The sequence below is a fragment of the Rhinolophus ferrumequinum genome, chromosome 11 (genome assembly GCF_004115265.2).
Source record: "Rhinolophus ferrumequinum isolate MPI-CBG mRhiFer1 chromosome 11, mRhiFer1_v1.p, whole genome shotgun sequence".
NCBI classification, from domain to species: Eukaryota; Metazoa; Chordata; class Mammalia; order Chiroptera; family Rhinolophidae; genus Rhinolophus; species Rhinolophus ferrumequinum.
In genome coordinates, this window is record NC_046294.1 from 88,363,169 (window position 1) to 88,378,321 (window position 15,153).

The following is a 15,153-nucleotide window of genomic DNA, read 5'->3' on the forward strand; positions in this document are numbered from 1 at the left end:
AGCATCACCAAAGATTCCAGTAAGTGACAAGTGTGGAAGGGGCCTTCCAAACAGGGAAAGTGAGATGCCAGGAGCAGGTGGAAAGGAGGAGCTTATGGGAGCCCCAGAGGAGGCAGCATTCAGTTATCTGGTTGATCAGGAGCAGGCGGAGATTCCTTGGAGGTCTGAGGGACAGTTTGAAGCTATTTCCTTTTTTAGTAGGAGGCCAATCCTAATAAATATTCCTTCCCAGTCTCACATTGGGAACCTTGGTCTCTTTCTTTTCCAAAAATCATTATCCCTACCCTGCACCCTCTACTAGAAGAGGGTAGGGGGACTTGTTCAAAGACAGTACACTAGAGATTCATCATCCAGTATACATGTTACCATCAGAACATAATTACTTGGATACTTGTCATATAATGTGAATATTTTTGTTCCCAAGGTGGTAACCGCCCAGTTGATTATCAGACTAATCAGGAGAAAGAAACAAACACATGACTTGACCACACTTGAAGTTTTGTGCTTCTCGAGGTAAAAGTTCAGAGCATTCGCCTGAAAGCTGAAGCTCATTCTAGGACTCACAGATCAAGTGAGTTGTCAATGGCTTTAGCTGGTTTCTTGGGCTGAGCAATGTCTGAGATACAAGCTTCGAGCCTCTTATTAGGAGCCCTGAGTACTTCCCAGTGAGCGAGGCCAATCTACTATTAAGTCTGATTGCCTGACAAAGCTTGTCCCAAAACATGTTTCACAGCGCCTAAAAAGTGCATGAGACAGCTTTGGATAATCTGGGGGCTATGGCACTTGCAGGACCAGATCTGTGGCTCTTTCCAGGCAGCTGAGTTACTCTTTTTCCTTTTCCCTTTTGTCTCTCCCCTATCAGTTTACCAAAAACTGTTAGCTGAAAGCAAGCCTCAGATCTCCCATTCTACTGGGAAGACATGAGTGAGTTTTCAAAAGTTGGAAACAAAATAGAAATTTTCAGTGTTTACATGAATATTAGAATATTTTCTGTTAGACTTCTAAAAATTACAAAGAATTTGCTAATACCTACTATGTGAATGGGAAACTCTTAAGTATTGTGGGGACACAAAGTAATATAAATGCAGTTGTTGCCCTCAGGAAATCTACTTCAGCATATTAAAACACCTTGGTTGAATATGAGGAAAGAGGGATGAGTAAGACATGGTCCCCACTCTTAAGCAGTTTCCTGGTGAATGGGTAAAGCAGACATATAAACAACCAACCAGACTATAAGGCGGAATGAAATAAGTACTACAGGTCTAAGCAACAAGTAAAAGGAAGAGTGGGAGGACCAACTAGGGAGACTCATGGAAGACAGAATTGTGAAGCAGTATCTGGCAGCAGAGGACCAACTGCTCCGTGGAATTGAGGAAGTAAATCTAAGAACTCAGAGAACTGAGACCCCTGGGAGGTCGGAGAGTTCCTGAAGAAAGGTTCTTGGGGGAAGAGGGTCTTTGCAGTGAAACTTTGCGTCTGGACAACTTCCTGTGGAACGTGCTTCCCTAGCTCTAGCTGCTTGCTCTACCCACTGACAGCTTCCTTCTGCCCCTAGGTTCTGGCCCTGAGTTCTCTCCTCCCTACATTTCATGTCTCCTCCCCCTCAACATTAGAAACGTACACTCTAGAAGTCTTCCATTGTTTTTAGAGGCCAGTGATGATGCATGGGCCAGGCCACAGCAAGGTTACCTTCCCCCCTGCCTCCTGCCATCATCCCTTACAGTGAAATCCAGGGATGCCTCCCGCTTCCCCACCACCCACCACCTCCTCTGGCTTAGGCACCCTGAAGCTGATCTGCCAGGTTCTGCCTAGCTCTGCAACTCTACACTTTAAAGGGCATTGCTTACTCCCAGGTATTCATTCCTCTGGATTCATTCCTAAGACTACCTACTGGATTTGGGAGAGAGAAATCTAACACCTTCCCTGTTTACCTTTCTAAGGAAGGCACTGTGTGCCAAAGACCTTGCCATATGTATGTGGAGAAGAAGAACCTCTTGGGGAATGGAGATTCCTTTGAATCCTTTTGTAAGATTTTCCTTCCCCTGTCTTCAGAAAGCAATGACAATAGGGATGAAATCCACTCTCTTAAACTTAGGAAAAGGTGTATGTATAGCACCAGTTTTTGGGTGTTTGTTGGGATATTACAATAGATATTTGGATGGCAGTGTCCTCTGGCTGAATCTATTGGTAGTCCAGTGCTGCACTGCTATCTCCCTCCTCATTACCACTCCCTCTACACATACTACATAGGCAGGAGCTGTTACTATGGCAATATATTATTTTTAAAAACAGAAGCAGTCCCAAGCTTGGGAAATGTCTCCAGAACAAACCCACACCATCAAGGAGACTAATAGGATGTTCTGGTGTCCTAGTTCCAAGGGGAAGGGTTGTGGGAGACGTAGAGGGGGTTAATATTCCATGTTTTGTTCTCAGCCTCTATCAGGTTCAGGTTCTGCTCTCTGGTCAGTATCAGCTGGACCTCTGCCGGGCATTTATATCTAGGAGGGTCTAACTTCGACCAGGAAATGAGAACCAAGAAGCTGTTGAGCCTAGGGGATGTTGGGAGAAGGGGCAATGCTGTCCACAGGGGTCGCCTCCTTCTTAACCTCACAGGCGTCCGAATTAATAGAAATCTAAGGAGCATAGGGAAAAGCAGAGGCAGCATCTCAGGTAAGTGAAGTTACTCCGGCGGTGAGCTCGGGAAGGGGGAGTAACCCCTATTCCAGGATGGGCTGGGTGGTCGAAGATCCCGCCTATTTTCAACCTCAAACCTCCTCGGTTCCCGCCTAGTCCTCCCTTGTTCCTCCAGCGCTGGAGCGCGGGGCTCCCCAAACCCCGCCCGGCGCGTGTCTGGCTCCTTTAAGGGAGGGTGGGGGTGGGGGTGGGGCGCCGGCGGTGTTGTCAGTGTCAGCTCTGCGCACGCAGCCCTCCCAGCGCCGGTGCCGGCCAGCGAGCCCCAGCATTTCTGCAGACTAGTCCCCGCCCGGGTCCGGCGGGGCCCGCGCCGTGGTTGGGAGGAGTCCGGCGCTGGCCGGCCGCTAACCTGTTGGGGCTGCGGGACCAACCCAGGAGCGACGCGGACCACCGAGAGAGGCAGCCGGCGTTGCGACCCCCAGGACTGCCTCTGTGGAACCCACTAGTCCCGAGCAACCAGCCCCGGAGAGACCCTAAGCCCGCGCGCCCAGCCCCGGGGGAGCCCTCCCCCGCCCCTCGGCCCACCCGGGCCATGCTCCCCCGGGGCAGCGGCTGAGCCCTAGCCGAGAGTGGGACTGGGACCGGAGCCCGCGCGGAGCATGGATCTGGGCTGGGGGCAGTGGGACGTGGGCTGGGCGGCCCTGCTGATCCTTTTCGCCGCCTCGCTGCTCACGGTGTTCGGCTGGCTGCTGCAGTATGCCCGGGGCTTGTGGCTGGTGCGGGCCCGCGGGTCCCGGGTTCCGAGATCCGCCTTAGCTGCTGAGCCCGCGGGCTCCCTGCGGGAGCTGGGCGTGTGGCGCTCGCTGCTGCGGCTGCGGGCTACTCGGGCCGCCGCCCCGGAGGAGCCAGGCATTCAGGGCCTCCTAGCGTCACTCTTTGCCTTCAAGTCTTTTCGGGAGAACTGGCAGCGGGCTTGGGTGCGAGCGCTCAACGAGCAGGCCTGCAGGGACGGGGTGAGTTGGACAGAAGCACATAGAAGCCCCTCACTCAACCTTTCCTTTCCTTTGCGGGGGCGGAAAACTGTTCATAGCAGGAGGGCCGAATGGGGGTTGGGATCAACTGGGAATCCCATGGCATCTCTTCTTTTCCCAGATCAGAGGAAAGGGTGCAGGGGAGGCTAGAGGTTGTAGCTGTGTCCCAAATCCAGCTGTGTCCCAAATTCGCTATTCTTGTGGTCAAAGTACTCTCTAGCTCCAAACCCAAGCACAAGTTGCTGTTCTCATAGCAACGCTAATCCCTGGGCCTGAGGGCACTTCCGCCTATCCTGTGTTCTGGCTGTGTTGGGGTGGGGGGGGGGGGCGGAGAAGGGAGACAGGTGCCCTGTGGAAGGAATTTGCCTGGTCCTCCTGCCACCACACCTAGTTAACATTTCCTGTCCAAAATCCCTGGTGTAATCAGGCAGATTCCCAAGGAGCATGAATTACGTCCCACCCTCACCCCTCAGTAATTTCCCTGCTACAGTAACACATTCTCCATGCTCATCTGCAGTGTATGAGTCCAGAGAAAGGAGTTCAGGTGAAGAGCATATTGACAGTCCATGCGTTTCCCAGTAGATGAGCCTGGAGCTGCCCCTTAAGGGTCAGTCACAAACCAGCCCAGCCTACTTCCTCCCATTGCACCACTGGTGGGCATCTGGCCTCCCAGGAAGTGGAGCAGGAAGCACGGTCTTAAGATTGAGAGGTGGGGTGTGAGGTAAAGGCCTTCCTTTCATATGGGACCCCCTCCCATCCTGGCTCAGTAATCTCTCCTTTTCTCACATCCATTAGGCTTTGCTCAGAGGGTTCTCCATTTCCAGACATCAGTAGTGTGAGAGCTTTACTAGCTCCCCACACGTCTGGAAACAGAAATGGCCACACAAGAAATTGCTCTGTCTCCTCTGCCCAACAGAAAGCCAGATGGCATCTGTCAGTCTACATCTTGAACTCACCCCTCTACCCAGCTCTCCCTGTACTATGTCCCTGGGTCAGGAGTGACTCCCTAGGGCAGGTGACTCAGCTGGACATTGGCCTCCCTTGCAGGTGGTGGGGAGATTGGGGTTCCAAGCATCCATTTCCCCATCTCCCTGGGCCTGGCCTTCTAATAAGACAACTGCAGGAACAGAGAATTGGCTTCTCCTGGTTTGCCCGGCAAATGAGCCCTGGGGATTTGTTTCCTCCTGTCCCAAGACCCAAGGAATAGCTGCCAGCTCAGTCTGTGCCCCTTCCTCAGTTCATCTCATTCTGTTTCCTGGATGGTGCTGCAGTAGGTTGCTTCCACTGCTGTGGAAGAATTAGGAAGCTCTTTCAAGACCTAAGCTAAGCAGCTTTCTGCTTCCTAATACCACCCTGCTGTCTGCCTTGAGGAATTAGCCAGGTCTCTCTGGACCTTGAGCCCTTCAAGTTTACTTTTCTTTCCACTCTGGTAAAGTTCCCCAAGGCCATGCTGAGCTGTCTTCATCTCCAACAATATGGCTAGAGTCATATTCTTGCACCTCTGCATCCTATTTATCTGGAGGATGACGGCTTAGCCTTGTTTCTCCAGCGCTTGTCTTGAATAAGTGGCCGTACTGCTTTCACCCTTATGTCAGTCATGTCTCTCTCTGCCCAGCTATTATATATAGGTGGCAACCAACACCTTTATTATTTTTTTCTGTGCATCTCTCTTTGGGGGTAGGGTGGGGGTGAAGATGAAGGCAGGGAGAGAAAAGGGAGGCTTCTGGTATTCCAGGAGGAATCTAGGGTTTTCAGGTCAAGGTGATCTGGTCTCTGAGATGGTCTAGCTTGCCAGTTCTCCCTAGCAGTTGCAGGCCCCTTGAGAGGCGGGGTTCAAGGAGAACACTTCCTGTCCTAAAGCCCTGAACCGGGGGAGGGGTCAGAAGCCAGCCTGCAGTTGAGGCCTCAGCAGTGCCAGAGTCCAGCCAGCAACTGAGCAGGCCAGCCCTGCGGGAACAGCTCCAGAGGCCTGATCCTATGTCCACATTACTCCCTCAGAGCTCCATCCAAATCGCCATTGAGGAGGTGCCCCAACGCCTACTCAGAGCCAGCATTAGTCATGTGACCTGCGTAGACCAATCAGAGCACACCATGGTAAGGATCTGCCGGTCACTGCCTTCTTTAGGGTCTGAGGGGGATGATCCTAAAAGTTCCCTTTAGCCCAAGGGTTCTTAACCTGAAGTCTATGAATGCCTTAGAGATTCAAGGATTGACCTCAGGAGGTCTGAGAATCCCACTAAAGTTACGTGCAAAATATAGTACGCGTATCTGCATTTTCCTGGAGAGAGGAGTCTTTGATTTTTATCTGATTCTTTTAATGGGCTTGTGACCCCAAAAAGGTGAACTCTCAAGGAAAACTGAAGCGGGGAGGGGTCTGCTTACCCATTATAGAGCAGGGCAAAGCAGGATTGAGCACCCGTCCTCCATGCCTGACACTCCTTGCCTCCAATGCCTTGCCTGTCTCAGGTGCTGCATTGCCAGCTCTCTGCTGAGGAGGTGATGTTCCCAGTTTCTGTGACCCAGCAGTCCCCCGCTGCTGTCTCCATGGAGACCTACCACATCACACTGACACTGCCACCAACACAGGTGGAGGGGAGTGTGGGAAATGGAGTTGGGCAGGGGGCGGTTCAATTGCCTCAGCCTTTTCAGTTTGGTTCCTCTCTGGGATGGTTTTGGGAAGGGAGGGTCCTGGGGAGTGGGAGTAGCCAGAGGAGTGGGGCAAGACAACCCAATCCCTTTGTCCCTGTCCCCAGTTGGAAGTCAACCTGGAGGAAATCCCTGATGAGGGGCTGCTCGTATCCTGGGCCTTCAGTGATCGCCCAGATCTCAGCCTAACAGTGCTTCCGAAGCTGCAGACCAGAGAGGTATGGGAGCAGGGCTGGGGCTGGCGGGAAGAGGCAGAACAGGGAAGGGAAGGCAGAGCTGGGGGCCCCACCTCTTTGTTCTCCTCTTCTCTGCCCTGCAGAGAAGTGAGGAGCAAGTAGAGCTCTCCACTGTTGAGGAACTGATCAAAGATACCATTGTCAGCACCCAGCCAGCCATGATGATCAACCTCAGGGCTTGTTCTGCCCCTGAAGTTCTGGTGAGTAGGCACTCAAAGTAAATAGTTTACAGGTATACTATCCCCAGGGTACTTTGTCGGAGTAGTCACTCTTTACCTCCTTCTGCTTTTAGGTACCCAGTGAGAAGCCACCTATGGTGCCCCAGGCCCAGCCAGCTATCCCCAGACCTACCCGGTTATTCCTACGGCAGCTTCGAGCATCACACCTGGGAATAGACCTGGAAGGTGAGAGCTAGAAGTGACTGGGGGACTGCCAGGGCTATGGTTGCAGGTGCTCCCTGCCCCTCTGCCAAGGGTATGGCCTCTCTATTCTGCAGTGGCTTCCCGTCTGTATCTGAACATCCTCTAATTTCTGTTTCCTCACAGGCACTGGCGACCTTTGCTGTGTAGCTGAACTTGACAACCCCATGCAACAGAAGTGGACCAAGCCCACGAGGGCTGGTCCTGAGGTGGAGTGGACCGAGGATCTGGCACTGTAAGGAGTGACTCCCCTGCCGCCACCCCTGCTCCCATGGTCAGACTGAGAATCACCCCCATCCAGCATAGCCCTGGCATGAACCAGCTCTGTTTTCAGTAAACCTTGGTGGGAGCCCCTATTGTATGCCTGACCCCAGCCTAGGTCCTGGGGATACAGACATCAACAAGATACATACCCCACCCCTGAACTGATATTAGGCTTGAGGCAGAGACAGATGTATATAAAGAAGATGGTATAAGTGCCCCAGTTAAGGTTTACAAAAAGTACATGGGTGCACTTAGGTGGGGGAGCTTAATTCCTGTAGGAGAATGAGGATCAGAGTAGGCTTCATGGAGAAGGTGACATTTAAACTACACCTTAAAGAATAGGATTTTAACAGAGTGAGAGAAAGGTGTTCTTGGCAGAAGGAACAGCTTGAGCAAAGGAAAGAGACCAGGGAGGATTTGAATGCCCAGCTGAGAATTATGGTCTCCACTCAAGCCGTGTCCTCTTCTCTTGGGAAGAGAAAGTATTTGAAGGGCAGGAATTAATCTGATTGGAATACTTGTATCATGTTGTTTATGTATATCTCTTTCTGCCTCTGGCCTGTGATCAGCTCAAGGGGGGTTTCCGTTTACTAACCTTCCCGCTCCCTGCTCTTCCTCCCCTTGGCCACAGGGATCTGGGCCCCCAGAGCCGAGAGCTGGCCCTCAAAGTGCTGAGGAGCAGCGGCTATGGAGACAGTGAGTATGGGACAGAAAGGAGCACTTCTGGGTGGGCGCTGAGTAGAGCCTGGTCGTGGGCCTGGCTCACAGTGCTACCCTTTCCCCAGCTGAACTCCTGGGCCAGGCCACACTGCCCGTGGGCTCCCCTTCCAGACCACTGTCCCGAAGACAGGTGTGCCCACTCACCCCTGGACCAGGGAAAGCTCTGGGACCCGCAGCCACCATGGCAGTGGAGGTGAGAAGCTGACCCCTGGGGGAAGTTGGGAGGAGACAAGGGACGGCAGTCTTTGAGGCCCAGCCTCTTTGCTCTTTCACCCCTCGACAGCTTCAGTATGAGGAGGGCTCCCCCCAGAACCTGGGCACTCCCACTCTCTCCACTCCACGCCCCAGCATCACACCTACCAAGAAGATTGAGCTAGACCGGACCATCATGCCTGATGGCACCATTGTCACCACGGTTACCACTGTCCAGTCCCGGCCCCGTGTGGATGGCAAATTAGGTAAAGAGGAGGAGCCTGAGAGCCCAGCTCTAGCCAGGGGCCCCGGACTATAGATCCAAGGCAGGACAGGAAAAGGGCGAGGAAAGCCCTAATTCCAGCTCCCCCTGGTTTCCTGCCACATCTTCCTAATTATATTTGTCTCTCTCAGACTTTCCCTTACATCCCTCCATTTCCTCAACTATTCCCCTTCCTCTTCAACCCTGGATCTACCAACCCCTCACATGGGACTGTTACACTTCCACCTCCCCAAGTTCCCTCTGTCTTTTCACAGGTCTCTTCTCCTGCCTTTCCCCAGCCCCAACTGCCTAATTGTTCCTCCCTCTGCCCTCAACCTTCCAGCACCCTGTGGGATCCTCCAATACACCAAGTGGCCTCCATGGTATTTCTCCCACTCCCAGCGGCCCTCCATGACATTTCTCCTATCTCTAGAGGTCCCGTGGAATTCTCCCTACCCTCGGTGGACCCCGAGCCATCTCTGTACCTCTCAGTATTTTCATGGCATCTCCCCACACCCTCAGGGCCCCATGGCACTTTCCCACATCCCGTTGGTTCCTGTGGTCTCTTTTTGTCCCCCTGGCATCTTATTAATCACCCCTGTGATTAATCTGTCTTAGTCACCCCTGCCCTCTGAGTCACCAAAGTCTGTATCACAACAAAGATAAGGGGTGGGGGCCATTCTAAAGCACCTCCCAGCTCACTTACCCTCCCCCACCCACCAGACTCCCCCTCCCGCTCCCCGTCCAAGGTGGAGGTGACCGAGAAGACAACAACCGTGCTGAGTGAGAGCAATGGCCCCAGCAGTACCTCCCACAGCAGCAGCCGTGAGTGGGGAACTGGGAAGTATGAATGTTGGTTGTCACCGGGCCCCAGAGTCGAAAACCACTTTGGGTGGGGCACAGGAGTTCAGGTCCAAGGAGGAGCTGAGGAGGAGTCAGGTTGTTCACCCTTTGTACCCCCAGCAGGGGACAGCCACCTTTCCAACGGCTTGGACCCTGTGGCAGAGACAGCGATTCGCCAGCTGACTGAGCCCAGTGGGCGGGCAGCCAAGAAGACACCCACCAAGCGTAGCACTCTCATCATCTCTGGTGTTTCCAAGGTAACAGGACTCTGGGGAGAGGAGCTGGGATCAGGAGAAAGCCCTAATGGGTCATTCCTGCCCGTTAAAACTTATCCCTCCTGCCAGGTGCCCATTGCTCAGGACGAGTTGGCACTGTCCTTGGGCTATGCGGCATCTCTGGAAGCCTCAATGCAGGACGATGCAGGGAGCAGCGGAGGTCCTTGTTCGCCTCTCTCAGACCCACCAGCCATGTCCCCAGGACCCCTAGAGGCCCTTTCCAGTCCCACAAGTGTCCAGGAAGCAGATGAGACAACACGTTCAGACATTTCTGAAAGGCCATCTGTGGATGATGTTGAATCGGAAACAGGATCTACTGGTGCCCTAGAGACCCGCAGCCTCAAGGATCACAAAGGTGGGGAGATAGTGGCAGGTCCCCCCCTTCTTTTGTACTCAGTATCATGACCTGGGTCCTACTGGACCTTTAGGGACATGGGAGCCTTGAGCCAATTTGCCTTCTCCTTCCTCTCCTAAGGGGTCGCCTGAGCTCCCAGCCTGTTTCAGCCAAGCTGGAGCAGAGAGGCGGAGCTTGGTACTTTGGATCCTGTGGCATCACTTACCACCGTTTTTCTTTCTTCCTGGGGCTAAGTGTACATCTTCCTTCCCTTGTTCTTATTTTTTCCTTTCTTTCTTCCCTTTCATTCTGTTCTCTCTCCCTCATGAGTATAAGAAATCCTACCCTGGGCTAACCCTAGGAGTGTCCCTCTTGCAGTGACACAGTCTGCGGATAGCTGTGGTGCTTTTTTTTAACTTGTAACTAAGTTAAAAAACTAAGGATGAAGGGCTTACTCAAACACATCTTCATTCCTCTGCCAATAAGTCTGTTGACCATGAAGGTATTTGACTATGATTTAAGCCTTCATCATGTCTTGGGATATTGAGATTCCTAAGGCCAAAGCTTGCTGTGTAAGCACCTTCCTCATTATATTGGTCTGAATTGACCTTTTTGAAGTTTTGCAGATGCACCGCTTCCTGCTCACATCCTGGAATTTGGTCAACAAGTCAGTGTCAACTCACTTTGTCCCTTCATGATTTTATAGGCTTTTAGGAAGACCTCTGCTCAGCCTTTAAATAGGCCCAGTTTTCAGTCTGTCTTCACATAGTAGCCGGCCCCATGACATTGCTCCTCAGGGCCAGTACTCAGGAATACACACAAAATCCCGTGAACACCACCATTTTTGTCTCAAGAAGGATAAAGGGCATGTTTTGTCTCTACTTTCTTTCCTAAGGAAGGCTGGTTTCTAGGCCAAGGGCCTGGTTCTGTTCTGAATCTTCTGCCCCTCCATGCTTGGTCTTTTCTCTGCTCCCCACCGCACCCCCATTGTGCCCCTTTCTCTGTCTCAGCCTCCTCTCTTCCCCCACAGTGAGTTTCCTGCGCAGTGGCACTAAGCTCATCTTCCGCCGGAGACCTCGACAGAAGGAAGCTGGTCTGAGCCAATCACACGATGACCTCTCCAACACGATGGCCACACCTAGTGTCCGAAAGAAGGCTGGCAGTTTTTCTCGCCGCCTTATTAAGCGCTTTTCCTTCAAATCCAAACCCAAGGCCAATGGCAACCCCAGCCCCCAGCTCTGAGGGCCCTTCTCGCCTCTGGAGCTAGGAGAGGGCAGGAGTACTCTTAGCCCATTCCCCACAGCCCATTCCATTCCCCTTCCTGGATTCCCAGCAGCTTGGGCCGGGGAAGCCCTCTGAGTTCCAAGAAGCCCTGTCTACCCTGGGCTGTGGGGCCAGTTGGAAGAGTACTTGCAATGGGAAGCATGTGAGACGTGAGCACCCATTGCTGAGGACATAGAAGAGGGAGTGCATGGCTGGGAGTAAGAGGAGGATTCTGTCCTGGCCTGTGTGGCCATTCCTCAGAACCATTTGCCTGCTGTTGACACTGGCCCCTCAGAGGAGTCCAGGGTGCTTAGCTCCTCAGCTGATCCTTCTTCCCTTATTTATTCTCTTTTTCTATTTATATATGTGGTCCAGGACCCTCAGTGAACAGATGATAGAGGGCATCTCTCCAAGGTAACCCTTCTTTTCTGTCTCAGGAGGGTAGGCAATTCCCTTTGGGATGGGGCTCCCATACCTCCCACAGGTCCCCACTCTGACCAGCACCAGTGTCTGCCTCTGAGGACATTGGCAACTCATAGAAAGTCGGGCTGGTGCCCGGGATGGGGGGCAGGTACTCCCCACCTCCCTGCCTCCCCTTCTGCTCCTCATCCCTCCTTCCCCTCTATTACCATTTTTGTACTTGATGCCTTCTCCATGAGCCGTGGCTCTGTTGGAAGGAGGGATCCAGGAGCCTGGTGGGAAGCCTTCCTGGACAGATGGCTTTATTTAAAAATTGTGTGATGATGGAGCAAGAGCAGGGCTGCACCTCTGTATGTTGGGAGATGATGATGTCCATTGCTGTGTGATGGCTTGGAATTTAATTTATTAAAGTCAAATTGGAGTTTATAAACTGGACAACTGGTTATCCTTTGAAAGGCAAAGGGGCAGTGAGGCTGCGGTGTTGATGGAGTAGGAGAATCAGACACAGGGCCCAGATAGTGAGGTGGCATAGGCGACACACATACTGGGTCTGCTAAGAAGTTCCTGCAAGGAGGAAGGGACATGTCGAAAGAGGATGGGAGAACAAAAGTCTTTGAAGGGTGAGTTATGACAAATAAAGTCAATCAGAAAAAAAAGTAAATTGGCTAGTACAGGCATCTTCATTCCCCTTTCTTTCTTTTTTTTTTTTGGACAGGAAGAGGAACAGGACTTTATTGGGGAACAGTGTGTACTTCCATGACTTTTTCCAAGTCAAGTTGTTGTCCTTTCAATCTGTTGTGGAGGGCGCTCAGCTCCAGGTCCAGTTGCCGTTATTAGTTGCAGGGGGCACAGCCTACCATCCCTTGAGGGAGTTGAGGAGTTGACCTGGCAACCTTGTGTTTCAGAGCCCGCGCTCCAACCTACTGAGCCATGTGGCCACCTGGGAGCTCATTGACTTCATTCTAGTTGTGGAGGGCACAGCTTGCTGGCCCATGTTGGAATCGAACCGGCAGCCCCATTGCTCACACTCTAACCAACTGAACCACCCATCCACCCTTCATTCCCCTTTCTTGAATAGGCTCCTCCTTCCAGGATATGACAGTCCAGAACATGGACTCTGGATCTAGACTGCTTGGATTTGACTAATTAGCTCTACTAATTACCTGTGTGTCCTTTGGAAAGTTATGTAACCTCAGAGTGCCTCAGTTTTCTCATCTGTAAAATGGGGACTGTGATAATAGTAGCTATCATTTGGTTGTAGATGAGAAGTAAATGATTAAAGTGCTTAGTACTCTACTGGCATATAGTCAGTGATGAAGATGTGTTAACTGTTGCCTCGGAAGTGACAGATTGGGAGGGGAAAGCCTTATAAAGATTTCCTCATAATAAAAAGTCTTTTATTCCTAAATGTGGGCTACTTTCAGGAAGTTATGTATACTAGCAAACTTTGTTCCTGGTTCCTGTTCTCTGGGACCTTATACAGGGCTTGAGCCAGGTAATCTGCTGCAGGATGTCAGAGCACTGGATCAGGGACAGAGAACCTGAGTGTGCCACAAACACACCAAGTGACCTTGAGGAGACCACTTCTCCTTTCTGGACCTCAACTTCCTCGTCTCTAAAAGGAGGGGTGGACTAGATAATTATTCAGGTCACTCCCAGCCTTGCCATTCTGACTTACCTATATCACAGGGAGTTCAGGGCATGTGTCTTTGGGTAGGCAGTATGGAATTGTTAATATTCTCCATGATCCTGTCCGTACTAGTTACAGAATATGGGCTATTTAGAAAGCGTGGCAGAGTGTGGATATTTGGTTAATTTGTATATAATATGCTCAACTCTGTGTCATGAAAACTCAGATTTCTATCAAGCTATTTCCCCTGATCTAAGAAATGCAAATCTTAGTAATTCACAGAGGAGCAGTTTGTTTACCAGTGTGACAAGACAGCCAAACACCAAACTCGAAATTTCACAAGAAACTTTTGTTGATGCGAAGGCAGGTATTCAGATTCCCACTGGACCTGTGGGTTGAAAGGATGGTAACTGGAAATTGTGCTCAGCTTCCAGTGCTGAGCGGACCAGAGCTCAATGGAACCACATATTTTGTACTGAAGAAAAGCCTGATTCAAAAATAGGGATTTTAAAAATAAATGCAAAAGAGATACAGAATTTAATCAACTGTATCCATTTTAATCAGAATTTAATCAATTTTATCCACTTACAGAAGAGATCCACACCTTTTTTTTTTTTTAACTTTTTAATTTATTTTAAGTGTGTTTTCCCAGGACCCAAGTCAAGTAGTTGTTTCAATCTAGTAGTTGTGGAGGGTACAGCTCACAGTGGCCCATGCAGGGGTCAAACTGGCAACCTTGTTAAGAGCACTGCGCTCTAACCAACTGAGCTAACTGACCACCCTGAGATCCACAGCTTTTGATGAGTATGAATTATGCCTTAAGTTTTGTGGTAGCTTTTAAAGAACAAATCTTAGAATGTGTCTAAGTTATCCAGCCAAACTGTGGCTTATTTTCAAGAGAAGCAGATTGAGATGAAAGAAAACCGTGCTAGACACAAGACACTGCCTCAAATTTTGAAAAGATGTGTGGATCCCAGAACTATTCTGAGATTTTTACTCAGTAAAAATTATTTGACTCTGCACAGCTCTGTGAATGAACTTTTACTTCATGAAATTGCTAAATTAAAGCTAATAGCCATCTTTAGTGGTATAAATCTGAATTAAAATAAGATTGGCAGTTCGTGAAATATTACTATATGATAATGAATAAAGTTAATAAATTTTACTATTGGATATTTTAAAACCCTTATTTTAAAACAAGGACAAAGTTATAATTCAGTGTTGTTAATAAACTTCATCCCCAAATTATTGATTTTACTATGACTTTGCTAATTTTTAATGGTGTCTTTAAGTTCACTTTATTTTTATTAAACATTTAATGTGTTTTCTTGTATAAATTATATAGGCTTTTTTTGTTAGAAAAATGTAACAATAAAATAACTATCAATCCCAATGAACTTTACTAAGGTACAGGTTTTATTTAACAAATATATCTTGAACCCTTACTGAGTTTAAGCCACTAGGCTAAGTGATGGAGTTACAAAGGTGAAGAATACATACAAGCCCCGCCCGCACAGTAGACTGAGCTGAGTCTACTGCGGAATGTAGACAAACAGGCAAATACAATACAACGTGATAGAGCTGTAATGAGGAAATACAGGAAAGTGATGTCAAGCATGACTTTTTGCAAAAAGGAGCATCTTCATTGAGACCAGAAAAATGAATCAGTCACGTATGTGTGGGATGGGGTGATGGAAAAGATTGTTCCAGGAAGAGGAAGTGGCAAGCACAAGGCAGGAGAGATAAAAGGCGGCTAGGTGTGGAGAGGCAAAGACATTTTGGACTGGAGATCAGGAAGTAAGGTCGAGAAAGACTTAAGACACAGCTGGAGAAGTATGCAGGGCCGAGATACACCCCGCTGCCCCCGCGCCAGCTAACGCAGTGAACCAAACCAGAACAGAAGACCCCACTCGGCGCCCAGCCCGAGCCCAGCGCAGGCCCAGTGCTGTTCGCTCGCCGAGCCTGCGCAGTTGGGGGAATTCCG

The 15,153-nt window shown here is 50.4% G+C and overlaps 1 protein-coding gene across 2 annotated transcripts; it reads left to right on the plus strand.

The window, feature by feature from the left end:
* Positions 1-2,910: 2,910 nt before the first annotated feature.
* Positions 2,911-11,965, plus strand: C2CD2L (C2CD2 like). Of its 2 annotated transcripts, none has more exons than XM_033120951.1 (14): positions 2,911-3,647; positions 5,664-5,759; positions 6,132-6,251; positions 6,419-6,529; positions 6,631-6,747; positions 6,840-6,951; positions 7,093-7,201; positions 7,862-7,926; positions 8,016-8,143; positions 8,234-8,408; positions 9,128-9,229; positions 9,368-9,504; positions 9,592-9,877; positions 10,887-11,965. In XM_033120951.1, exons 1-14 carry the CDS (start codon positions 3,294-3,296, stop codon positions 11,096-11,098), a joined length of 2,124 nt encoding a protein of 707 aa, XP_032976842.1. In that variant the 5' UTR covers positions 2,911-3,293; the 3' UTR covers positions 11,099-11,965. The 2 variants fall into 2 exon arrangements, with proteins under 2 accessions (XP_032976842.1, XP_032976843.1); XM_033120952.1 differs by having other exon boundaries at positions 9,371-9,504.
* Positions 11,966-15,153: the final 3,188 nt, after the last annotated feature.

Excerpts from the sequence above, each read along its gene's own strand:
- C2CD2L (XM_033120951.1), top strand. The coding sequence starts at position 3,294 with ATGGATCTGGGCTGGGGGCAGTGGGACGTGGGCTGGGCGGCCCTGCTG. Across the intron at positions 6,252-6,418 it reads TGACACTGCCACCAACACAG|TTGGAAGTCAACCTGGAGGA; the intron begins GTGGAGGGGAGT and ends CCCTGTCCCCAG. Across the intron at positions 6,748-6,839 it reads GTTCTGCCCCTGAAGTTCTG|GTACCCAGTGAGAAGCCACC; the intron begins GTGAGTAGGCAC and ends TTCTGCTTTTAG.